This window comes from Petromyzon marinus, chromosome 52 (assembly GCF_048934315.1).
Source record: "Petromyzon marinus isolate PM22_M1 ecotype Great Lakes invasive population chromosome 52, UKy_Petmar_22M1.pri1.0, whole genome shotgun sequence".
Lineage (NCBI taxonomy): Eukaryota > Metazoa > Chordata > Hyperoartia > Petromyzontiformes > Petromyzontidae > Petromyzon > Petromyzon marinus.
The window spans coordinates 4,247,043-4,274,474 of record NC_133718.1 but is presented as its reverse complement, the minus strand read 5'-3'; the positions used below and the strand labels follow the sequence as shown (position 1 = coordinate 4,274,474).

The 27,432-nt window shown below is 49.7% G+C and overlaps 1 protein-coding gene across 22 annotated transcripts in view; it reads right to left on the bottom strand.

Moving 5' to 3' along the window:
- Nucleotides 1–19,312: 19,312 nt before the first annotated feature.
- LOC116953618 (uncharacterized) overlaps nucleotides 19,313–27,432 on the bottom strand; it is a 167,904-nt gene continuing 159,784 nt past the window's right edge. For all 22 annotated transcript variants that reach the window (XM_076075134.1, XM_076075143.1, XM_076075135.1 and 19 more), the window contains one exon: nucleotides 19,313–27,018. In XM_076075134.1, coding sequence (XP_075931249.1) covers nucleotides 20,054–22,135 — 2,082 coding nt within the window. In that variant the 5' untranslated portion in view covers nucleotides 22,136–27,018 and the 3' untranslated portion in view covers nucleotides 19,313–20,053. The remainder of the gene's footprint in view (nucleotides 27,019–27,432) is intronic.

The window sequence follows — 27,432 nt, the reverse complement described above, 5'->3', positions numbered from 1 at the left end:
GTAGAGCACCTTCCTCTTTACATTTGCGAAGGCCACCTCCGGCAGGTCTTCCGGCCGGCACAGGTTGTGATCCGCCTTTGTCGGCATTGTCGATGCAGTGGCACGACTGAGAGCTCCAGTGGAGGGGGACTGAGAGGGGCCTCATCATCCCCAACGCCGATGGGGGGCGTTCTCCCCGCTGCCGCCAGGATCCGGGCAGCCACCCGGAGCGACTGCAGCCCTGTCTTTGCGGCCATGTCTGCTGGTCCGAGCCACCGGCCCCGTGGTTCAGGCTCCACCAGATCTCCCATCCTGGTGAGCCGCGCATTGGCGAGGCGCCTCTCCATGCCTGGGTGGCGGTGGTGGATGGCAGCTTTGTCTGTAGGTTCCTGAGGATCGGTTCGAAGACCAGATCCTCGGCCGATCGCGGCTGGTTCAGCCTCCTGACGGCGAGGGAGCTCCATGTCTGCAGGATGCTCCTGTAGAAAGGTGGCAGCTGTCCCAGTGGGAGGCCCTGCAGGTCCATGTAGAATAGTTGTTTGGAGCACTGCAGACCCCCCCAGCTGTTTCTCACTCTCTCTATCTCGCACTCTCTCTCACACACTCACTCACTCTCTCTATCTCGCACCCTCTCTCCATCTCACACTGACTCACTCACTCTCTCTATCTCGCACTCTCTCTCTCCATCTCACCAACCAGAGCATGGTATAATTCTGCTGCGTTGGTGGTTCTGGCGTCAATTCCAGACAGGAATGAATTATCTCACTATCTCTGTCATTCTCACTCGTGTCGCTCACTTTCTCACACTCTCACACATTCACTCACACACTCTCTCACACTCTCACACACGCTCATGCACACACTCACTCTCTCACACTCTCAACAACAACCGTCATTCGCCACTAAGTGGCGGTGACGTCACAACGACGCTTGTGCCAGGCCATGTGCACCTTGAGGCCACGTAAAGTGTCGAACGCATGCTGGCAGGAGGTCACGGGGCAGACAATACAGGTGCCACGGGTCGTCTGACTGAGATGACTGAGATGACTGGCTGATGCACCACCTGTGCCCCCTACTGTGCCAACTCTCACACACTCTCACACACTCTCTCACTCTCTCACACTCTCACACACTATCACACACACTCACTCTCTCACACACTCTCTCACATTCTCACCCACTCTCTGACTCTCACACACTCTCACACTCTCACACACACACACTCACTCTCACACTCTCACACACTCTCTCACTCTCACACACACAAACACTCTCTCACTCTCACACGCTCTCACACACTCTCTCGCTCTCTCACACTCTCTCACTCTCACACACACTCGCTCCCTCACACTCTCACACTCTCACACACTCTCTCACACTCTCACACTCTCACACACACTTTCACACACTCTCACACTCTCACACTCTCACACACACTCGCTCCCTCACACTCTCACACACTCTCACACAGTCTCTCACACTCTCTCACACACACATATTCACTCTTTCACACTCTCACACACTCTCTGACACTCTCTCACACTCTCACACACTCTCTCTCACTCTCTCTCACTCTCTCACACTCTCTCACACTCTCACACACTCTCTCACACTCACACACTCTCTCACACTCTCACACTCACTCTCTCACACTCTCTCGCTCTCTCACACTCTCTCACACACACTCGCTCCCTCACACTCTTCACCCCCCACCGCCACCACCCCTAACCCCGCACCTCTCTCTCCCTCTCCGTGTCTATGGATGTAGTTTCCACGCGGGTTGGCAGATGAAATAGTTTAGCATCACAATGGAGATCAGCGGCAAGGGGCTGAGAAGCGGCAAGGGAACGTGACCCAGTGCAAGACACGCGCGCGCACAGCCACCAACACCATCACTACCATAGAACTCAAGTCAACGTTTCGGATAATGGCCCTTCTTCGTAGCACAGACAGAGAGATGTCTGAGAGGTATATCACTACACCGGGATAATCACCGCCACCATAATTACGATCATTAATATTATCACCACCATCACCACCACCACCATCATCATCACCCATATCACTCTAATCCTCATCATAATCATCAAACAGCCACTATCACTGCCATCATATTAGCCTCAACGTGCAACCAACATCTCTGTTGTTCAATACAGAAACAAGATTTATCTTGTAGCAACGATTTAACTTATTAATGAGTCGATTAATTGTCGCGAGTCTTAGTCACGAATCGATTGTTATTAATATTAAGACTATCCCTGGCCTCTCTCTGTGCTGTGAAGATGGGCCATTGTCCCGAAACGTCGCCTATTATAAAATTTATTTATTTTCAAGGGCACAGGGTTGTTGGTGACGAATGTGTTGAGTTGTTGTTGTTGACGAATGTGTTGAGTTGTTGTTGTTGACTGTGGTTATGCACCACTGCCAACACAGCATCACCAACATAATACGTTTATTATGATGTATTGTCTGTCTCGTTTCGATTAGCAACGTTTTACATTCTGCCACAAACAAAAAGCTCCTAAGCAGTTAAACAACGCACGCGCCTGATGATTGCTAAACACGCGTGTTTGTCCTGAAGTGCACGGCAGGACCCTCCTGAACATGATGGCGTGAGACTCGCTGTGGGCCTTCCTGGCTCCACCAAGGGCACTGCCACGATTATTACGAATACAATGCACACCACTCACAACCACTATCATCACAACCACAACAACCACCACCACTAACCACATCTCCACATTCCCCGACCTTTCCCAGCCGACCACCCCCCATCCACTACCACAAATCCAGTCGCGCCCCCCCCCCTCGTGTCCCCCCCCCCGTGTCCCCCCACCGTGTCCCCCCCCCCGTGTCCCCCCCCCTCGTGTCCCCCCCCTCGTGTCCCCCCCCCTCGTGTCCCCCCCTGCCGTGTCCCCCCTCCCCCCATCCCATCCACCACCACAAATGCAGTCTTCCTCTCCTCCCACGTGCCCCTCCCCCGTGCCCCCCCCCCCCACGTGGGGTGTGAGCGCGACTCAACGCGCGGTGCCAATGGGTCACGCAGATGCGGTCACGGGTAAGGCTCTATCAGCGCGACTCTCCACTCTCTCGCCCCCCATCCTCCCCTCTCTCTCCCCGTATGTCTCTCTCCCTCCCCGCGTCTCCCTCTCTCTCCCGCCCCCTCCCCGCGTCTCTCTCCCTCCCTCCCTCCACCCCTTTCCTCGTTACGCGTCTCCCTGCCTCTCTCTCTCTCACCCTCCCTCACTCGCTGCCCACCCCCCTCTCTCTCTCGATCTGTGCCGCTCTCCTTTCCGCTGCATCTCCTCCACCTCTCCTCTCTCTCCCGCCCCCTCCCTCTCCCCGCGTCTCTCTCCCTCTCCCTCCACCCCTTTACCCGTCTCGCGTCTCCCTCTCTGTTTTTTTTTACGATCAGAGAGGAAACAAGAAGATGCTCGGTGTAGTCGGCACTTTGCTTCGTTCATCATTTCGGTTTTTTTATCAATGCTTTGCTTTATGTGCCCCTCCCCCCCCCCCCCCTTTTAAATGAAAGATTTCACAAAAGATTTCGCACTCTCTCATCTCTCATCTCCTCTCTCTCCTCTCCCGACTCTCATCTCTCGTTTTCCTTTCCGCTGCATCTCCTCCATCTCTCCCTCTCCCCTCTCTCCCCGTTATCTCTTCTCCTCTCCTCTATGTTATCCTATCTCCCCCCCCCCCCCCCCTTTCTCTTATTCCCTCGCCGCTGCTCCTCTCTCGCGTCTCCCTCAATCCCCTTCGTCTCCCCATCTTCTTCTCTCCTCCCTCCCTGCTTCGCTTGATCCAAATCAATACGATGTCCTTTATTTAACCAGGCGAGAGCCCAATTGATAGTCCTTAGTATATCTTGTGACTGACGGCATTTAATTAACCAGGTTGAGGACCGACTGAGATCCATGCATTGTCTCATGCGACTATCGTCCTCGATTTTACCAGGTGAGAAGCCATTTGAGATTCGTTACATTCTGCGATGGGCGTACCTGTTTTTTTGGATTACCAGGTGAGGCCAATCTGAGATCAATTATCTCTCGTGACTGACTGTCCCTTTTACTTAACCATTTAGATTCATTTGTCGCGAATAAAGCAAAGGCAGTTATAATCGTGATCACCCTTGCCCGTCCACGTTACAAATTTCACCCGGGCTCACACAGACACACACAACGACAAAGGTCCCCCGTGTAGCCTGTAACAGACTGTTGGGGCAAGTGCTGTAAGCGAGCACCTATGAAGGCCAGAACGGCACACGAGGGGGTGGGTGGCCAACACCACGCCCGGCCACCTTTGTCTCCCTAGTGGCGATGTTTACACATCGCACCAGGTACTCATTTTAGGCTGAGTCGACCTAGGGAACGCCCAGAACCGGTTCAAATAATCGTCACTGGTGTTGGCCGTGACCGGTAATCGAACTGGGGTCGCCGGGTTCGTAGCGCAGCACTTCCACTCCCCACAGTATATACACACACTAATACACCGTCTCTCTCTCACACACACAAACATACACAATCATTCACAAAGTGACACAAACACAACCGGCCACGTGGCTCAGGTGTCGAGAGAGCGAGCGGCTCCCAATCGAAAGATTCCGAGTTCAGATCCTGGTTGTGGGGATTGGACTCAGCCAATCATCGCTCCAGAGTCGATACAATAGGTAGCTACTTTGTGGGGAGAAGGCAGGTGAACAATGGTTTTCCAATGAATAAACGTGCCCCCTCCACCCGCCATATGAATGTGGAATTTCCACCACTGGTGCAGGGCTGCGTGTGGGGGAGATTAGTGCCAGTGCATCAGTGCGATTCGTTTGAAATCACACGGTGATGTAATCTCACCGTTAATTTAAAAAATATATTAAATAGCCCAAACCACAAAACATCCATCAATACCACTGTGTCTTTAAAGTAGAGGGTGGTCCAGATATCTTGTGACCCCCCCTGCTCCTTTAATTCTTCAAAACGCAATATATATGGTTTTTAAAGTAAAGTTTATTTGTAATAGAAATTAATATGCAAAGGAATTTTTTTAGGGGTCATTTAATTTGGGGTCACGTGACATTTGGACCACCCCGTAACCCACAAATATACAATGTGGCGACGTTTCGGGCAATGGCTCTTTCTCGTGGCACATCGTTGTTAGCCAGGAGCGTCTCACCGAGTCGCATGGCTCTGTTTAAAGGAGGTTCCTGTCGCTGCTGGCGAAGCTGCCTCTACTGGAGGGAACAGTGGGGGTAGCGGGATATTTGGTCAACCAGTCGTGTTAGAAAAACTAAAAACTACGGTAGTTTATATTTATTTGACCAGGTAAGGCCCCACTGAGCTTTGAAGCTATTTTTTTTCAGAAGCGACCTGGCTCTCACAAATTGAGAGCAGGCAGCCAAAGACTGTAAAGGAGGGTCAGACATTTGTGACGATGTGTGACGAGGAGGAGGGGGTGGGTGGGGTCAGACATTTGTGACGATGTGTGACGAGGAGGAGGGGGTGGGTGGGGTCAGACATTTGTGACGATGTGTGACGAGGAGGAGGGGGTGGGTGGGGTCAGACATTTGTGACGATGTGTGACGAGGAGGAGGGGGTGGGTGGGGTCAGACATTTGTGACGATGTGTGACGAGGAGGAGGGGGTGGGTGGGGTCAGACATTTGTGACGATGTGTGACGAGGAGGAGGGGGTGGGTGGGGTCAGACATTTGTGACGATGTGTGACGAGGAGGGGGGGGTGGGTGGGGTTAGACATTTGTGACGATGTGTGACGAGGAGGAGGGGGTGGGTGGGGTCAGACATTTTTGACGATGTGTGACGAGGAGGAGGGGGTGGGTGGGGTCAGACATTTGTGACGATGTGTGACGAGGAGGGGGGGGGTGAGAAATGTGACGTCACATCAAAATGTGCAACTTTAAATAAATATAGACAACACGTTCTACTGAATGAAATATACTTTTTAATAAATGCTTTCTCCTACAACATCAGAGTGCAGCGCCACATTAAATACGCACTACAATGACAATAGTTTAAAGCGATTTGAAGCATGTCTTTTTTTGGGGGGGGGGGCAGAGCTTTGTGACGTCATATTCGAGGGGGGTGTCTGACTTTTTGTGACGCCGTGTGACGAGGGGGGGGGGTCAAAAATCGTCCAAAATCGCGTGACGTCATTTATGGACGGCTCCTTACCCCACTGCACGCGACCTCCCTATCGACTAACCGTGGTATACCCGGCCTTAATTGGGTGTACTGCACCTGGTGCGGTGTATAAATATCAGTTCTGAGAGACAAAGGCGGACGGGCGTGGGTTCTGGCATCACCGCCGATTCGTGCGCCGTGCCGGCCTTAATAGGTGCTCGCGAACAGCACTTGCCCCAAGTCTGTTCAGGCTACACGGGGGGGATCATTTTCATTGTCTCCCGCTTGTGTGTCAGCAACTCATTTCAGCCAACCCACAGCACTAGGATCGGTCCAGCGAGCTGCCAGTAACGATCCCCCTCTGCGCTCCGCGTGATGGCCTCGAGGTGCACCTAGCCTGGCACAATCTCTTTGTACGGAGCGTTGTTACAATAGTTTGCGCACCGCCCTGCGGCCCTATCCACCTCGGTTCCATTTCTGGCGACGGTCTCTGAACGTGGTCGGCATTAAATGAGCACTCATTTGTTTCTTGATATTGACCACTCGGATCTTAATTAGTCCTCGATAACACAAGTTGTCCCTATAGCCCTAGCAGTGCCTGGCCGTGTAGCTAAGTGTACGTTGGTTTTTTTGTACTTTTTTTATCAATTTGCTGGCTGGCTGAAGGCCTCCGTCCCCCCCTACGTCGTATCTGTCATGGGGTTTGACTGTACTTCAGCACGCTGGTCAGCGCTGGGTGGTGAATGACGAATGTGGATGGTTTACAATTCGGACCGGTTCACATATATATACACACACACACACTTCATATCACTCGACACCGATTTTATCCGTGGTCGGGAATCGAACCCTGTGGAGGTGATAGCGCAGTGCGCTAACAACGTGATGTTTATTTACATAAATAATCTAAATAACCTGGCCACTGGATGAGTATTTGGATTGGCGACTACCATGCATATCAGGTGCTATAGGCTACAGGCTGCGGGCCTGCATTGTGTGCAACGCAGAGCTGAGCGGCGAGTTCAGTCCAGTAGTAGTTGTACTGCACTGACATCTATGCTCCACCGCCCTACACCAACCCGATACTGACCAGCGTGGTGAAGTATGCTCGAAACCCCCCCCCCCCGCCCTCCACTAGCCAAAATCCCGCAAGGCCATGAATCCAGAGGCCTTCATCCAGCAGTGGATTGGCCACTCTTTCGTTGCCTTCAAACATCTTGAAGAAAAGAAACGAAAGAACCCCCCCCCCCATGTAGGAGCGTCCTGCAGAAAACATGACTCGGTGCGATTTCCCTGAACAAGTCAAATATTTTCCAAGTCTCATCTTCTTTGGCGACTCACCACCACCACCACCTCCTCCTCCTCTTCCATCTCTCGCGGGCTGTTCTCCGGTCAGCGTAGGCGAGTGAAGGGGGAGTGGCGAGGAGGAGGAGGGTGGGGGTGCAGGAGGAGTGATCCGAAGCGCGCGTTTTTGATGCTCACGGAATAAGACGGGGGGGGGGCGATCCATTTACAGACACCGCGTTGAATGCAAAACGGAGTCGCTGGATCTCCTCCACCTCTTCGTGGCTATTAAACAAGATATTACATTCAAATTGTAACCGAGAATAATAGGTGACGTTTCGGTTCACGGGCCCCCTTCTTCTGACGCGTGCCGTCAATTGCGGCAGTCGCTGAGCGAGCGGTTGCAGCGCTGCGCCTTTGCCCGTGCATGCGGCGTCGGTAGACGCGCGAGGAAAGAGAACTCGGAACACAAAAATTATGCAACAGACGAGCGGAGCCCCCCCTTCTCTCCCCCCCCCCCCGCGGCTGGCTCGATTGAGTAATTCGAGGCGTACTCTATGAATGAATGGCTCGTGATTATAAGATTGGCAGGCCCCAGTGTGTAATTGTGTATTTCGGTGCAGTCTGTTAAGACCGAACGGCCTCGCGTAACCCCAACAAAGACAAATGCCCCCCCCCCCCCATATAGCCTCAAATATACTTTTGGGGCAAGTGCTGCTAGCGAATAGACGTATATGAAAGCCGGCACGGCACACGAGGGGGTGGGATGGCCAACACCGTGCCCCGGGCGCCTTTGTCTCCCCCAGTGCTACACACTGCAGCAGGTACTGGTTTAAGGCTGAGTCGACCTCGGGGGGAGGCCCAGGACCGGTAGAGATATTCACCACTGATATTGGTCGTGAGCGGGAGCCGAACGTCGGGTTCGTAGCGCGGTGCGCTAACCAATAGCGCCACCGCTTCCCACGCACACACGCACACACAACCACGCCCTGCAATTGCCCAGGTGACAGGTGAAACCAATTATGTTAATGAGCTCAAATGTACACGTATATTAAATATATGACATGAAGTACTATGGATGTTTTTTCCCCCCCGTGGTGTAATGGTAATCACACGACAATAGCAGCCGGTTTGACCTCCAGGCGCGGCAGTGCAGGCAATGGCCAGGATCTTTCAATCCAACTTGCTGTACTGCCCAGTATCAGCCTGAACCTCACAGCAGCTTACTTAGCATTGGGTTCAGGAGTTTCAAATACAAATCTTTATGTGTTCCACCAATCCTTGCTTCCAAAGCGCTGGACGACACGCGTAGGCGCGTGTGTGTGTTTGTGTGTGTGTGTGGGGAGCGGTGGTGCAGCGGTTGACGCGCTGCGTTACGATCCCGGCGACCCCGAGTTCGATTCCCGCTCACGGTCAACGCCAGTGACGATTATCTGAACCGGTCCTGGCCCTCCTCCCCCCCGAGGTTGACTCGGCCTCGGCTGAGTACCTGGTGCGTGCGGTGTGTAAACATCGTCACTGGGGAGACAAATGCGGCCGGGTGTCGTTTCTGGCCACCTCCTGTGCATTCCCGGCCTTCATCGGTGCTGCTCGCTAACATCGCCTGCCCCAACAGTCTGTTAAAGGCTATGCGGTGGCGGTGGTGGTGGTGGTGATGGGGTATTCGTTGTCACGCGCATCTCACCATCGCCGTCGGCCACGATCGATCCGCTGCTGGTGGACGAGAGGCTTCAGCTCAAGCCAACGCTACCCCTGGCGGTGTGAGGGAACCAGCCGAGAATTTGAGCCGAGTCCGGGCGCGTTCCCTTCACCCCTCCCGTCGACTTCCACTCCGTTGCAGCTCTCGCACCAACAGACCGTCACGTGTCCTCTCATCCCTCGACCTCTCCGTGGTGGTTCCACGCAGCGCTCCGTCTTCCCGCCCCCCTTCCACCACCACCACCACCGCCACCACCACCACCACCACCGCCACCACCACCACCGCCACCACCACGCTTCTTTAGCGCACTCCATGTCCCCCCCCCCCCAACCCCCCTTGTCCAAATGTCCACGCGGTCGATTCCGCGCGTCGTAGGGAGGTGAGCGCGCAACCGATTGAAAATTCTCTCCTCTTTGAGCGCATTGTTGAATGCGTCTCTCTCTCTCTAAATATATATTCAACATCAATAGAAAACCATGTATGGGTTTTAACCATGGGCGGAGGTTGCGGGGGGGGGGGGCACGAGGGGGGGCAATGCCTCGCCCGAAATGGACACCTTTTTTTAACACGTGTTAGGGCTTCCGCGATCAATATGATCCATAAAACAGTTTTTTTTTAGGTCAGACCGCGTAAATATAAATGTGTCGTTAAACCCGCCACCACCCGACACAGCCAAATTAGTAAGGTTTGTCACGCAAACGGAACGTGCCAATTCGTTACTAGCACAGCACAACCGGTTGTGTGCTAGAGAGTAAACCCACAACACATTTACAATTCGAGTGCGACGTTCCGCCCGGTAATTACAGCCAGCATAATCGGGCGACAGGCGACAACCTGATGATGCTGGTTGTAATTACCGGCGGAACGTCGCACTCGAATTGTAAATGTGTTGTGGGTTTACTCTCCCAGCACACAACCAGGTGTGCTGTGCTAGTAACGAATTGGCACGTTCCGTTTACGTGACAAGCCTTACTAATGTGGCCGTGTCGGGTGGTGGCGGTTTTAACGACACATTTATATTTACGTGGTCTAATCTAAACATCTCTTATGGATGGGCACATTTTTCAATGTATTTTCAGTAGTTAACAATAAATATTGAATTCATAAATAATTATGCCCCTCCCCCCCCCTCCCATAAATATAGAAGTCAAATTCCACATCATTAGACCTCCTTTGTCAGTACCAAAATATAATAATAGGGTTTTTCCCTTTTTTCTGGCAACAAAACTGAAACCTTTTTACAAGGATTAATGTCTGCATTAACCACAATACCTGCAGTCAAAATGCAAACAAAAAACATACTATGATAATATATGCATTGTCCTTGAAACTGATTGGTCCACACCAAGGGACGGCTTTGGGTCGAGGCTCAAAAGAAAGCCGTCCCTTGGTGTGGACCAATCAGTTTCAAGGACAATGCATATATTATCGTAGTATGTTTTTTGTTTGCATTTTGACTGCAGGTATTGTGGTTAATGCAGACATGAATCCTTGTACAAATGTTTCAGTTTTGTTGCCAGAAAAAAAGGGGAAAAACCCTATTATTAAGTCAAATTCCGCCTATGGTTTTAACAAATATTAAATATGGGCGATGCTGCTGCTGCGTTGGCAGTGGTGCACAAATTATCGATACAACTTTTACCACATTCGTCATTAGCAACAGTATGTGCGTGGCCTTACAATGAAACACTTATGTGGTAGGCGACGTTTCGGGCAATGCCACTTCTTCATAGCACTTCTATTATTATTATGATGATGATGATGATGAAAAAGCTGAGCAGGTGTGCAAGATGATTTGTGAAATCGTGGGACCGCCGCAATGGATTTGACTGCGTAGTGCGGACGACATCCAGCAGTGGATCGACCATGATTCATGATGATACCACCACCACAACATTTGACTGGCAAACAAACAAAGATCCCCCGTGTAACCTTAACAGACTGTAGGGGCAAGTGCTGTTAGCGGGTAGCACCTATGAAGGCCGGGCACGGCATACGATGGGGTGGGGGGCCAGCACCACGCCCGGCCGCCTTTGTCTCCCCTAGTGGCGACGTTTACATACCGCACCAGGTACTCATTTGAGGCTGAATTAACCTCGTCGATATTAGACTGGCACGCATAACATACACACAATATAGATTTTTGTATTATATACACAAATACAAACACACATATATATGTATCCATTTCGCGCACACACACAAACACACACCAACGAATACATAATGCATGCATACACATTAACAGTTACACAGTACATTTTACAAAGAGAGATACATATATATACACAAAGACAACCTCACGGACACGTAAATATACCCATATATAATATTAATATTATACAGATGTACACATACACACAGGAGCATACACCATCGCACACATACACACTACACGTATAAACACAAATACACAATATAAATACACTACATATGTACAGGTATCGGCACAAACACATATGTAGGCTTATACATACACGTGCACTCAAATACACAATATGCACATTGTTATATATACGCTCACACTTACACACGTATGGATATTACACAAAAAAAATCATGTATTTAAACATACACAGGGAAACACACCACACGCACACGACCATAATGACTAAAAACACGAACACGTTATATATGGAACATATGCAGACATATACAGTACACACATATACACAATACCGTGTATACACACAGAATATTACATACACGAAGCAAAGATACGGATCCCCCGTATTGCCTTAGCAGACTGTTGGGGCAAGTGCTGCTAACTATATGTACGTATACGCCTATGAAGGCAGGGCATACGAGGGGGTGGATGTCCATCACCACGCCCGGCCGCCTTTGTCTCCCCCAGTGACGACGTTTTCACATCGCACCAGGTACTCATTTGAGGCTGAGTTTACCTCGAGGAGCCATAGGGACCGGTTCAGACAATCGTCACCGCTGTTGGCCGTTGAGCGACAATCGAACTCGGCTCGCAGGGGTCGTAACGCTGCGCGCTAACCGCTGCGCCACCGCTCCCCACACTACGAACACAAACACAGAGATCCCCCGTACAGCCTCGGCAGACTTTCGGGACAAGTTCGCTGTTTGCGAGCGCCTATGAAGGCGGGCGGACATAAACACACACACACACACACGTGACGTGACGTGATACACGCTGCAGGATGCTGTTTGTTTAATTTGACGTGGAATTAATCAACATTACGCACGGAGTAATCACCACACGTAAACACGCGATGTCCATCAGAGGGTTGTATTGCACTGACGGTGGGATACCGAGAACCGGTAAGCTCGAACTATACTATCGAGACGTAATTACACGTATACTATTACTGAATGTGTGACGGTGGTGTTTAAAATGATCTAAAAATCGCTTAATTAAAAAAAAGCCTCAGTCACGCGTACACACGTGTGCACACAACAACACACGTGTATCCGTGTGTCCAAGAAAATCGGCAAACAAACATACACGCTCAGAAAACGCACAGCCTATATATTACGAGTATCATATTGTGAATAATTATGTCTGTGTATAAACACGTGTGTGTGTGTGTGTATAATATGCGTGTATACATATGAACCTTATGGCTGTACCCCGGGGTTCCATAGTGCCCCGGCTCTCGCAGAATGTCCACGTTTAGTCTGTTGATGGTCGGCGATGCGGCAATCGACTCATCTCGACGAGCTTGTGCACGATGCAACTATTCAAAGCTGAAATTTTCGACAGCGGATTTTTGGCGTTTCGACATCGCGGAGTAGCACAACTGATTTCCGGATTGATCGGTACCCCAGTCGCGGAGTGAAGTAACACCCCTGGAAAAAATATAGTGTCCCAGAAATAACATATTTAATTGCCTAGGCCCATTTTGTATTATTTGGTTACCCCGGGGTACCACCATAACGATCATGTGATGAAACAAAAGATAATGAGCTCGCTGATGCTAACAAATCACAAAAAAAACTTGCCCAGATGTGTTGTACACAATTCCATTGCCCTATCCACCCAGTAGGTGCGCTTGTACAGAGTACATATCGGCCTTCGTATAGGCGCTCGCTAACAGCACTTGCCCCAACAGTTTGTTAAGGTTATACGAGGGGGGGTCTTTGTCTTTGTAGGCAGAAGCCCACGACTCGCTGGTGCTAAGGAAGTAACACGGAGCCACTGAAATACAGTAGTGGCTTAAAGAGGATGTCGCCCGGAACGTTTAATTGATTTTATAACATTCAACAAATACAAAACACGTATGTTTACGTACAGTACTGTATTGTAACACGTGGAATATAAATTATTTTTGTTACAATTTCCACGTAACACCATTGTCTATGGCTTTTCTCTGCTTGCAATACCGTGATGCATTGAAAATATATATATTTAACCTGTAGCTTATATTTATACAATGCAGAAGTTACAGACAGACATTAAACATGCGAACGCAGGAATGATCGCATATGTTAGAATGGGTATCTATCCACTGCGCCACCGCTCCAATGCATACGTACATACACGTGCATAGGGTATACGTGCGCATGGATAGGGTATACGTACATACACGTGCATAGGGTGTACGTACATACACGTGCATAGGGTATACGTACATACACGTGCATAGGGTATACGTACATACACGTGCATAGGGTATACGTGCGCATGGATAGGGTATACGTACATACACGTGCATAGGGTGTACGTACATACACGTGCATAGGGTATACGTACATACACGTGCATAGGGTATACGTACATACACGTGCATAGGGTATACGTACATACACGTGCATAGGGTATACGTACATAAACGTGCATAGGGTATACCTACATACACGTGCATAGGGTATACGTACATACACGTGCATAGGGTATACGTACATAAAACGTGCATAGGGTATACGTACATACACGTGCATAGGGTATACGTACATAAAACGTGCATAGGCTATACGTACATACACGTGCATAGGGTATACGTACATACACGTGCATAGGGTATACGTACATAAAACGTGCATAGGGTATACCTACATACACGTGCATAGGGTAAACGTACATACACGTGCATAGGGTATACGTACATACACGTGCATAGGGTATACGTACATAAAACGTGCATAGGGTATACCTACATACACGTGCATAGGGTAAACGTACATACACGTGCATAGGGTATACGTACATACACGTGCATAGGGTATACGTACATACACGTGCATAGGGTGTACGTACATAAAACGTGCATAGGGTATACCTACATACACGTGCATAGGGTAAACGTACATACACGTGCATAGGGTATACGTACATACACGTGCATAGGTTACGCGTACATACACGTGCATAGGGTATACGTACATACACGTGCATAGGGTATACGTACTTACACGTGCATAGGGTATACGTAAATAAAACGTGCATAGGGTATACGTACATACACGTGCATAGGGTATACGTACATACACGTGCAAAGGGTATACGTACATACACGTGCATAGGGTATACGTACTTACACGTGCATAGGGTATACGTACACAAAACGTGCATAGGGTATACGTACATACACGTGCATAGGGTATACGTACATACACGTGCATAGGGTATACATACATACACATGCATAGGGTATACGTACATACACGTGCATAGGCTACGCGTACATACACGTGCATAGGGTATACGTACATACACGTGCATAGGGTATACGTACTTACACGTGCATAGGGTATACGTGCATAAAACGCGCATAGGGTATACGTACACAAAACGTGCATAGGGTATACGTACATACACGTGCATAGGGTATACGTACATACACGTGCATACACGTGCATAGGGTATACGTACATACACGTGCATAGGTTACGCGTACATACACGTGCATAGGGTATACGTACATACACGTGCATAGGGTATACGTACTTACACGTGCATAGGGTATACGTGCATAAAACGTGCATAGGGTATACGTACATACACGTGCATAGGGTATACGTACATACACGTGCATAGGGTATACGTACATACACGTGCATAGGTTATACGTACATACCCATGCATAGGGTAGGCGTACATACACGTGCATAGGGTATACGTGCGCATGCATAGGGTATACGTACATACACGTGCATAGGGTATACGTACATACACGTGCATAGGGTATACGTACATACACGTGCATAGGGTATACGTACCCATGCATATGGTATACGTACATACACGTGCATAGGGTATGCGTACATACACGTGCATAGGGTATACGTGCGCATGCATAGGGTATACGTACATACACGTGCATAGGGTATACGTACATACACGTGGATAGGGTATACGTACCCATGCATAGGGTATACGTACATACACGTGGATAGGGTATACGTGTGCATGCATAGGGTATACGTACATACACGTGCATAGGGTATACGTGCGCATGGATAGGGTATACGTACATACACGTGCATAGGGCATACGTGCATACACGTGCATAGGGTATACGTACATACACGTGCATAGGGCATACGTACATACACGTGCATAGGGTATACGTACATACACGTGCATAGGGTATACGTACATAAACGTGCATATGGTATACGTACTTACACGTGCATAGGGTATGCGTACGTAAAACGTGCATAGGGTATACGTACATACACGTGCATAGGGTAAACGTACATACACATGCATAGGATATACGTACCCATGCATAGGGTATGCGTACATACACGTGCATAGGGTATACGTACGCACGCATAGGGTATACGTACATACACGTGCATAGGGTATACGTACATACACGTGCATAGGGAATACGTACATACACGTGCATAGGGTATACGTACATACACGTGCATAGGTTATACGTATGTACACGTGCATAGGGTATACGTACATACACGTGCATAGGGTATACGTTCATGCATCCATGATGCATGCATACGTGGGGAGCTGGCGATCAGTGGCGCTGCGGTTAGCGCAACTATCCTTTTAACCCGGTCACCAGAACAGGTTGACACCCGGTCCCGGCTGACATCAGTGGCGATGAAATCTGAACCGCTCCCATGCACTCCCTACACAGGGGGCGTGCCACGGTGGCTATGAGATGTTAACTCCCTCGCCTGGTACGCAGGAGGTCGTGGCTTACGAACACGACTTTAACGCCGGCTGTATTACAGGGTACTCCAAAGACATTTTTTAAACACTTCTGAGAATTTGCAACAACACCACGTGACACGTGCTGCTGCCCCGGGGCTCTGGAGATCACCTGGAGAAGATTCGAGGCCACGCGTTGACAACGATGGCGAACAAGTGGGAGACTCTTTGACTTTTTGAAGCTATTACCATATATTTGTTATCATGTCACAGTGTATTATTACCCGTTCTTTTTCCTTTAAAAACTATAGTCCCATAAAAGGTGTTAATAAAATTTGTAAGCACCCTGTATTTGGAGTTTGCGGTGTCTCTCTCTCTCTCTCCCCGTGGTCGCGTGGATTTTTCTCCGGGTCCTCCGGTTTTTCCCACCGCAATTTAGAATCAACGTCATGCGTTTAAAGTATTTGGTATACGACACATTTCCATACGATGACAAGCCACTTCATATGTGATAGCCAGGTCGCTTCTGAAAACAAATCTATATATATATTATGAATAACTCAGCGGGCCTTACCTTCTCAATTAAACAAAAAGTAAACCCAAAAAATGTAACAAAAAATATTCACCAAACCGGTGTCGGGTAGACCAGCCCTGAGTGGCGGTAGCGGTGGTGAAGTATGGTGAAACGAGGGCCGTGATCGACACGTGGGCGTGGTGGGGGTCTGCTTTCATCCAGCAGTGGAGTGGCACCGTGGATGTGAACCGCTATGATGGCAACTTCAGTGGCAAACAGCGCAGAATAACGTCACTTAAACAAATTCTGGCGGAACAAACAGAAATAAAATCTGTTCCAAAAGGCGAATAGGTTGATGAGACAAAACATATTTAATATTTCAATACATTAAAGGATAAAAAATATAAAGATATGTAATGTTCTTGTATATGTTTGTTTATGCTTAACGCAATTAGTTTGATTCAGTGCCGTTGTTGTTTTGCACTGTACAAATATTATTGGTACATAGAGACCATGCTAATCAGACGTACTGCATACACACATTGACATACAGAGGCCGCTCACGTCCAACACCGGTGACGATTATCTGAACCGGTCCTAGGCCTCCTCCTCTAGGTCGACTCAGCCTAAAATGTGTACCTGGTGCGATGTGTAACATCGCCACTGGGGAGACAAAGGCGGCCGGGCGTGGTGGCCACCAACCCCCTCGTGTGCCGTGCCGGCCTTCAATCGGTGCTCGCTAACAGCACTTGCCCCAACAGTCTGTTGAAGGCTATACGGGGGATCTTTGTCTTTGTCGTACGTATACAGACGTGTACACACACATAGGTACATTCAACACACAGACACACACACACATATACCACCAAGACTAACACGTGGGCTCTTGGTGGACAATGTTACGAATGATTAATTTTGTAAATATGCCACGTGACGATCTGGACACACTTATTTTCGTCGTGAAACCCTGCACCAGCCTGGTAATCCACCCCTGCGTAGACAAACAAACCACGACAAGCAGAACAATCCTCACCAACTCGGGCCGCCTTTGTCTCTTCACAGTGGCGACGTTTACGCACCGCACCATTGTGCCGTACTTATTTAACGCTGAGTCGGCCACGGGGAGGCCCAGGACCGATTCAGATCATCGTCACTGGTGTTGGCCGTGAGCTAACCGCTGCGCTACTAAACTCCCTACACACTTATGTCAAATTATGCACAATACATACACACAACGTAGTGTCGTGTGTATCTATATCCATTGCCGCTCACGGCCAACAGCAGTGACGATTAACTGAACCGGTCCTGGGCCTCCCCCTAGGTCGACTCAGCCTGACATTAGTACCTGGTACGGTGTGTAAAGACATCGCCACTGGGGAGACAAAGGCGGCCGGGCGTGGTGCTGGCCACACCGACCCCCACATCGCAGGACCGGACCCAATGCCGCGTCTGCTGGACATCTGTGGGGGGGAAAAAGAGCTTTATAGCTCATCGGATTGCTCCAGTGCAAATGAATATTCTGATTCTGAAGCAGACCCCCCCCAAACTACCAACCAACCAAGCCAACACGAACCACGTGACGGCTCCCTCGCTGCCCCCCCCCCTCCGTGCCTCTAATCTGCCCGATGTGTACGTGCGGTGGATTATTTTTGTGTGTGTATATATACACACACACGCGCGCGCACACAAAATGAATATAAATAACTAAAATAAGAGAACCGTCCGAGCCGCGATAATAAAACGGAATTAAGCGCAGGGCTACAATTCGAGTGGGGGGCTGGGGGGTCGGCGCCGGCTCCGTGCCGCGTGACGCTCCTCGCACGAGGTTTCCCTCCCGACTCCGGTTGCGGATTTTTTTGTTGTTGCAACATTTCACTTTTTTTTTTAGAAACATCACCGCCTGCGATAGCCGCACGGAATTGTGGGCTGGTGGATATTTTTTTAAAATTTATTCATATTTTTTTGTATCACTCCCCCCCACCCCCTTCTCCCCCCCACCCCCTTCTCCCCCCCGCCGCCCCTTCCCCCCCCAATCTCGTCGCGGTTGTACCACCGGCGTGACGCTGCGAGGCAACAATCCACGCGTTCTACTCGCGCAGTTAATACACTCAGTGGCAGCCCTTCGTGCTGCGAAGACAACGGCCCGCGGAAGTGGATATCGCAGAACTACCTCTGAGATTTCCGTCTTCAGGTCAACACTCTGGTCCACACAGGATGGTCCCGCGGAACTGGATATCACAGAGCCACCTCTGAGATGTCTTTCTTCAAATGGCCTCTGGTCCACACAGCAAGGCCGTAGTCATGGAGTCAACATTGGGGGTGGGGATTAAATCTTCCAGGTCTAGGGCCCCCCCCCACCAGAAAAAAAATCTAAATTTGAAAACTAATTTCCTGCCTAAAATATTTTAAAAATTCACTAACACATGGGGATGGACTTTTCATTGTTTTTTTACAATAATGTCTAATAGTGTTATTGTATTACATTGCTCTGTTTTTACTTTTAACCTTTTATTGTTTCATTGTATGTAATGGCAGAGATTAGGGATTAATAAAGTGCAACCATAACCACAATCATATGAAAATAAATCTATGCATTGTTATATGAAGACAAGTCCAGATAGTGCGGCCAAGGTTTAGCAAATTTTAGTTTTTATTTACAAAGCATAGCAATTATTTTAAAAATATTGTTTATAGCAATATATTGGGGGGGACATTTTGAACATATTTGAATATCGCGGCCTTGCCACACAGAATCGAGGCTGGAACTTTCCCACCCGCGATGTATGCGGGAGTTGATGCTCGTCGCGTGGACGGTCAAAACCGATATTTAATTCTCACAGCTGGAATTTAGTTCAGTACAGAAGCAAATTTTACGCGATGGGTTTTGTTTGATGTTATTTTTGAACAGCAGTCATCGGCGGCACAAGCTGAGACCATCAACTCGCTACGACTTTTTTTTTTAAACAAAAAGTCTCTGTTTAATGACACGAGGCGACTGAGACCCGGATTCGAACCCAGCCGTTTACCGCAGTGCCGGTGACTCCTCGTGAGAGTAACGAGGCGATGGGAACGACGCTGTTCCTGTTTCACGTCGAATTCGTAAAAAAAACCGGTTCACGTCGACTTCGTAAAAAAAAAAACCGGTTCACGTCGACTTCGCAAGAAAAACCGGTTCACGGAGACTTCGTAAAAAAAAACGGTTCGACGACACCGCGTCGCCAAACGTGTCTCAGAAAGACAAAGGAAACCTTTACGTGTTAGAGGCGAATCTATTTTTGTTTTGTTTATTGTTTGGAGGTCCATTGAACTCCCCGTAGGATACCTGATATATAGATGCGTCCAGCAGCAGCGCCTTCGTCCAAGGCGATTTACACATTATAAAATTGTACGCAAGTCGACAGTGGCACAAAGGGTGGAGTTGTTATTGAAACATGGGGAGGTGTGGCTGTGGTGACAGGGAGGACAGGCGAGAGTCGTTCAGGAGGGGTTGGGGTAGTGATAGTGGTTGGGGTAGTGATAGGGGTTGGGGTAGTGATAGGGGTTGGGGTAGTGATAAGGGTAGGGGTAGTGATAGTGGTTGAGGTAGTGATAAGGGTAGGGGTAGTGATAGGGGTTGAGGTAGTGATAAGGGTTGGGGTAGTGATAGGTGCTGGGGTAGTGATAGGGGTTGGGGTAGTGATAGGGGTTAGGGTAGTGATAGGGGTTGGGGTGGTGATAGGGGTTGGGGTGGTGATAGGGGTTGGGGTAGTGATAGGGGCTGGGGTAGTGATAGGGTTTGGGGTAGTGATAGGGGTTGGGGTAGTGATAGGGGTAGTGATAGAGGCTGGGGTAGTGATAGGGTTTGGGGTAGTGATAGGGGTTGGGGTAGTGATAGAGGCTGGGGTAGTGATAGGGGTTGGGGTAGTGATAGGGGTTGGGGTAGTGATAGAGGCTGGGGTAGTGATAGGGGTTGGGGTAGTGATAGGGGCTGGGGTAGTGATAGGGGTTGGGTAGTGATAGGGGTTGGGGTAGTGATAGAGGCTGGGGTAGTGATAGGGGTTGTGGTTGTGATAGAGGCTGGGGTAGTGATAGGGGTTGGGGTAGTGATAGGGGTTGGGGTAGTGATAGGGGTTGGGGTAGTGATAACGGTTGGGGTAGTGATAGGGGTTAGAGTAGTGATAGGGGTTGGGGTAGTGATAGGGGTTGGGGTAGTAATAGGGGTTAGAGTAGTGATAGGTGCTGGGGTAGTGATAAGGGTTGGGGTAGTGATAGGTGCTGGGGTAGTGATAGGGGTTGGGGTAGTGATAAGGGTAGTGATAGAGGCTGGGGTAGTGATAGGGGTTGGGGTAGTGATAGGGGTTGGGGTAGTGATAGGTGCTGGGGTAGTGATAGGGGTTGGGGTAGTGATAAGGGTAGTGATAGAGGCTGGGGTAGTGATAGGGGTTGGGGTAGTGATAGGGGTTGGGGTAGTGATAGGGGTTGGGATAGTGATAAGGGTTGGGGTAGTGATAGGGGTTGGGGTAGTGATAGGGGCTGGAGTAGTGATAGGGGTTGGAGTAGTGATAGGGTTGGGGTAGTGATAAGGGTTGGGGTAGTGATAGGTGCTGGGGTAGTGATAGGGGTAGGGGCTGGGGTAGTGATAGGGGTAGTGAAAGGGGTAGTGACAGTGATAGGGGTAGTGACAGGGGTAGTGGTAGGGGCTGGGGTAGTGATAGTGATAGTGGTTGGGGCTGGGGAGAGAGAGGAGACGGCGGTCGTTCTAAGGCAGAGCGGAAGCTGCAGGTCGGCATCGTCATCATCGTCGTGTTTACACTGAAGACGACTGCCCTGTGTGCTGCCGTATTCACACTGAAGACGACTGCCCTGTGTGCTGCCGTATTCACACTGAAGACGACTGCCCTGTGTGCTGTCGTATTCACACTGAAGACGACTGCCCTGTGTGCTGCCGTATTCACACTGAAGACGACTGCCCTGTGTGCTGCCGTATTCACACTGAAGACGACTGCCCTGTGTGCTGTCGTATTCACACTGAAGACGACTGCCCTGTGTGCTGCCGTATTCACACTGAAGACGACTGCCCTGTGTGCTGCCGCATTCACAGTGAAGACGACTGCCCTGTGTGCTGTCGTATTTACACTGAAGACGACTGCCCTCTGTGCTGCCGTATTCACAGTGAAGACGACTGCCCTGTATGTGCTGTCGTATTCACACTGAAGACGACTGCCCTGTGTGCTGTCGTATTCACAGTGAAGACGACTGCCCTGTGTGCTGTCGTATTCACACTGAAGACGACTGCTCTGTGTGCTTCTGTATTCACAGTGAAGACGACTGCCCTGTATGTGCTGCCCATCGGAGTTGGCTCCAGTGGAGAGGACAGAGAAGGGAGCAGGCGAGAGAGGGAGAGAGAGCGCTGTACTTGATAACTCTGGTTTAAATTTTGATTTAAAGCTTTCGTGACTGCAGGGATTCATATTCTTGGTTCTTTCGGTAAAGTCACCGTAGAAGGGAAACAATAAAATAATAAAAAATACAAAACAATACAATTCTCACGACGTTTCGACTGCAACACAAGCAATCATCATCAGGTGTGAAAACCACAGCAATAACCATCACAACTCGCTCTATGCAAGGCAATGGATTTCTACGCGAGCTTATGGATCTATGTTTACTCCTCTGGGTATCCCTGTGTGAGAGTCGATAGGTCTCTATGTAATTCTATGGAACTATATGTGAGTCTATGGCTCTCTATAAGTCTATAGCTTCTCTATGTGAGTCTATGAAGCTTTATAATGCTATGGCTCTCTATATGGGTCGATGAGTCTATTGAAGACATCGGGACTCCGTATACGTCTATCGGTCTCGATGTGCGTCTATGAAGCCCTAAACGTCTTTAGGTCTCTATGTAGGTCTATGAGTCTCTATGGAAGTCATCGGTGACCCAGGCGCTGAGCAGCAGCAACCAACTACACTCAAGCACAAGCAGTCCAAATCGCGGGGGGAGTGCCTAGAACCAGGACTCGAACCGAGGCTTTCGGCGGACTTGACCTCGGCGTCCTCTTGACCACCCCTCACCAACCGAGCACGCCCGGCCACCTCGAGGTGAAGAATAGTCGTCGCTCCGACTTACAAACCGAGATCCGTCTCGCTCCACCGTGCCACGCGAACACAGAGCTGGGCGCCGGCGGTGGCTATGAGATGTTAACGCCCTCGCCTGGTATGCAGGAGGTCATGGGTTTGATCCCGACACTGACGCCTGTTGTATATTTGGGCTTTGCGTGTCTCTCTCTCATCATGATCATCACAGTGGCTAGGAGATGTTAACGCCCTCGCTTGGTACGCAGGAGGTCGTGGATTTGATCCCGACCCTGACGCCTGCTGTATATTTGGAGTTTTCGGTGTCTCTCTCTCTCTCACCGTGGTTGCATGGATTTTTCTCCGGGTCGTCCGGTTTTTTCACTCCACATTAAGAATCAACATCCCGCGTTTAGAATATTTGACTGCTATACATTTCCACGTGATAAGCCACTTCGTTGAGCTATCATGTGGCCACGGCGCTTCTGAAAAAGAGCAACATAGATCAATGGGCATTACCTGATCAAATAAAAATAGTATAGTTAACTCCCTCGCCTGGTATACAGGAGGTCGTGGGTTCGATCCCAATCCTGATGCCTGCTGTATATTTGGAGTTTGCATGTCTCTCTCTCTCTCCGCATGGTCACGTTGATTTTTCTCCAGGTCCACCGGCTATTGCGTCGACATTTGAAGAATCAACATCGCGTGTTTAGGGCATTTGGTATTTGGCTAATAAATTGTCACGTGATGTGAAGCCACTTCCATTGAGCTGTCGTTTGCGGCCAGGTCGCTTCCGAAAAAGGGCTACACAGCTCAGCGGGCCTTCCCCCGGTAAAACAAACAAAACAAGTTCATAGTTTAAATTTTGATTTAAAGTTTTCGTGACTGCAGTAATTCATATTCTTAGCTCTTTCGGTAAAGTCACGTTGAAGGGAAACAATACAATAATAAAATATATATAAAACAATAAAAATTCTCACGACGTTTCGACCATAACCAAAATTCTCACGTTTCGACAATAACACACAAACGTTTGTGTTATGGTCGAAACGTCGTGAGAATTTATATAGTTTTATATACATTTTATTATTTTATTGTTTCCCTTCAACGTGACTTTACCGAAAGAGCCGAGAATAAGTTTCCAGTTTCTTTTTTAGTTCTAGTTTTTTTTTAGAAGGGCGCCGCGTCGCCAGCGACTCCCGTTGTGAAGTCCCCCGTGCTCCGGTAAATTCGCGTCGTCTTCATCGCCGCGTCTCTCCTCCAAACGTAGGCGGAGGCGCTCGCCACGAACGAACCGCAACCGCCCCTGCCCTCGTCGAGGGGTTGCATAAACCGTCGTGACGCGAACCCCGGTCACCCCCCCCCCCCCCCCGCAGCAGGAGCAGCCGGAGGGGCCGCGGCTCTTTGGCTGGCTTATCGAACAAAGATTGCGGCCGCGTCGCCGCGCGCCGCTGTTCAAGCGCGCTTCTGCGGCCGTCTGGAACGCTCTTCCTTTCAATGTTAGAAAGCCGAGCGGAGCTATGCGACTTTTAAGTGGCCTTGATTGAAAACGAATTTCTTCAGCACTGATTTTTGTGGTTTGTTTGTCGTCCTTCCCCCGCACCTCCGATTAGCACGGTTCGCTACGTACGGTGCGATAGAAGTTCAACGTACACGCATACATACAACACCCAAGGTTATCAAAATGGAGTAAATGATTAAATCGCAGCCAAGGTTCAGATTCTTAATTGCTTTTGGTTTGGCCGCGTTCTTAACAATAAGGCCGGATTTGTGTCGTAACACCCTCCACCACCCGACATGGCCAAACAAGCTGAATCGTCACGTGGTCTTTGAAGCTTTTAGCAGTGCGCCAAGGCCCAACGTCTGCTTTCTTTATTTTATTCGTGATATTTTTGTACCATGAACATTTACACAATTGTTGTCATCGAGTCATCGATCGTGTTCGTCACGTGATGATACGAACGGCCCTTTTATCGATCCGCTGCTGGATGAGCGGGCTCTCTCCACCCTCCCACGCCGCATGGATCATGTGGGTTTTGCTTGACCATACTTCACCTCGATGGTCAGCGCGAGTTTGCGAAGGAGACGCGGAGGTCCAGGATCGGTTCGGGTTTCACTCGCTCGCCACCGCTGATGTTAGCCACGGCCGGGAGTCGAACTCGGGTGGCCGCGTTCACAGGGCAGCGCGCCAGCCGCCGTCCCATCCGCTACCCCCCCCCTTCCCCCCATAAGCTGCATATAAACAAATAATAAAATATGAAATAATAAAATACATGTGTTGCATTACATATATTAAAAAAAGGCCAAATCTTTCGTTGAACGTGATTTATTTTTGCGCTCAATAACGCGATGAGAACTGTGCAATTGAGTGCCGCTCGTTAATAGCCGGCAGGTCACGTGTGCTGGAGTCAAGAAGCGTGGCTCCTCTCCCACCTACTACTCCAGCGTGGAGGAGCAGGCCAAAAGACACCCCCCCCCCCCGCCCCCCCCACCCCCACCCCCCGCCGAGGTGCCCTCCGGCACGGATTGGCACGAGGTTCCGAATCAAAATCTCTCGGCACAAGAACGGAATCTGGGGTGGTTGGTGGTGGGGGTGGGGGGTGGGGGCGCTCTCTGCCCTCTTTCCCCGTTAATTGACGATCGTGGTTTTAGAAGAAAATAAAAAAATATCTCCTACGACCAAAAAATATAATAAAATGAAGGCGTTTAATTCGTGCTGGTCGACAGAAGCGACGTTGAAATTGCCACTCGCGACGTTAATTTGAGTTGTGAGTTTTTATCCGCGCCTCCTACGTACGTTGCATATTCCGCGTGGATCGTCACAGCCGCGACTGTTTTGCTTGATTGGCGCATCCAGAGAGCGGTGGTGAGCCCGCGAGCGGGAAGCAAAATGGCGCAAATTCGCTAAAGTTAGTTTTATTATTATTATTATTATCTTCAATATCGATTTTATTTGACACCGCTGCACGTACGCACCATGGATGTGGCGACAGCGTGTGGAAGGCCCTCATCCAGCAGTGGTGCGACGGCGCAGCGGCTGGTGCACTGGACCGTAAACAGGACGACCCGCGCTCAAATTCCTGGCCACGGCTCACATCGGTGGCGAGCGATATCCTCACCAACCCACCCTGACCGGCGTGGTGAAGTATGGACAAAACAACCAACCATGTCCGATGTCATACGGGGGGGGGGGGGGGGGGAGTGGGGCTTTTATCACCACATTTGTACAGGACTGCAGACATTTTAAATATTACTCTTGATTTTATTTTTTCTAACAATCAATGTTTTGCGTGTCCTCTTTTGCACAATACATTTTAAATGCATCCTAAATGATGGTCAAATTGAAGTCGTGTTTTTGTGTAGACCATATTGCGGCGCACTTTTTTCCCCACAGCAGGGCATCTTCAGCGATTGAATACTGGGCTCGCGGTTTGATTTGAACCAACAACAAATAAAAATGAAGCTGGCATCGGACTCCGAGCCCAAGTATCGATTGTGAACCGATTTAATTCCTAATTCGTCGTTAAACTCCCCCATACCGAAACAAACCAGGGCATTTCCTCGCACGCCGGAGCGCGCTGGGCAAGTGTCAGCACCGTTCGCACCTCCGATGAGCGCGGTTGGCTACCTACGGTGGCGAATTAAGTTAGACGTACGTACACACGTACACGTACGTACACACGTACACGCACGTACACACGTACACGCACGTACACACGTACACGTACGTAACGCGCGCCGTCACGTGAAGATGGTCCGTGGCGAGAAAGGAAGTTTCATATTAAATTGTCTTGGCTCTTCTAAGGGACTTTACCGCCCCCCCCCCCCCCCGCATAGCAAAACTTGACAAATCTCCCAGAACTTGGCGACTAAAGAACCAGCGCTAAAAAGTATTCGTCTTGCCAGCCAGGGCGATGACGCCGTTTGCGGGCGACGACATCACTGCGCGTGATCTCATCATCCGCGAACAACGTCATTGGGGGGGCGATGACATCCCCACTCGTGACGTCATCATCCGTGAACGACGTCATTGGGGGGGGGGACGATGACGTCGCTGCGCGCGACGTCGTCTAGCCACGCCGCTCCAAATTTCGTGTCGTCATCATCGCGTACGAAATACGTCCGGGGGCAACTTCTTAACGGGGTTCCATGCGGGAGCAAGATTTTTCTTCCCCTTCCTCTTCTTCCACTCTGTCCTTCCAGTTGGCGAGCGGAATCCTCCCGCGGTCTCTCGGTTTCGCAGTCCTCCTTGGGCGCCGTAGCAGTTCACGCGCCACAACATCTGCGATGGAAAGAAGAGAGCCAGAATTAGAGAGTTCGTTGTCACGATTATTAATCAGAGGGTTCGTTGTCACGATTATTTAAGACGATGACGTTTTATTACGAGACCTCATAATGTAAGTGCTTACCCCGAGCCCTCAATACTCTGATGGTGCGCCGTTTTTGAGTTGTACGCCTTTTGGCGTCTTCTGGTCCAACACCAGTGGAGACTAAAGGGCTCTAAAGAAAAGCTGTCTCGGGTGTGGACCAATCAAATTCAAGGACAGTGCCAATATTATCATCAGAGTTGTCTCTTTTTGTTTGCATTTTTGACTGCTTGTGCTGTGGTTATTGCAAACACGATCCCTCGTATAAAGGTGCCAGTTTTTGTGCCAGATAAAAGGGTAAAAACCTATTACTATATCTTGTTACTGGC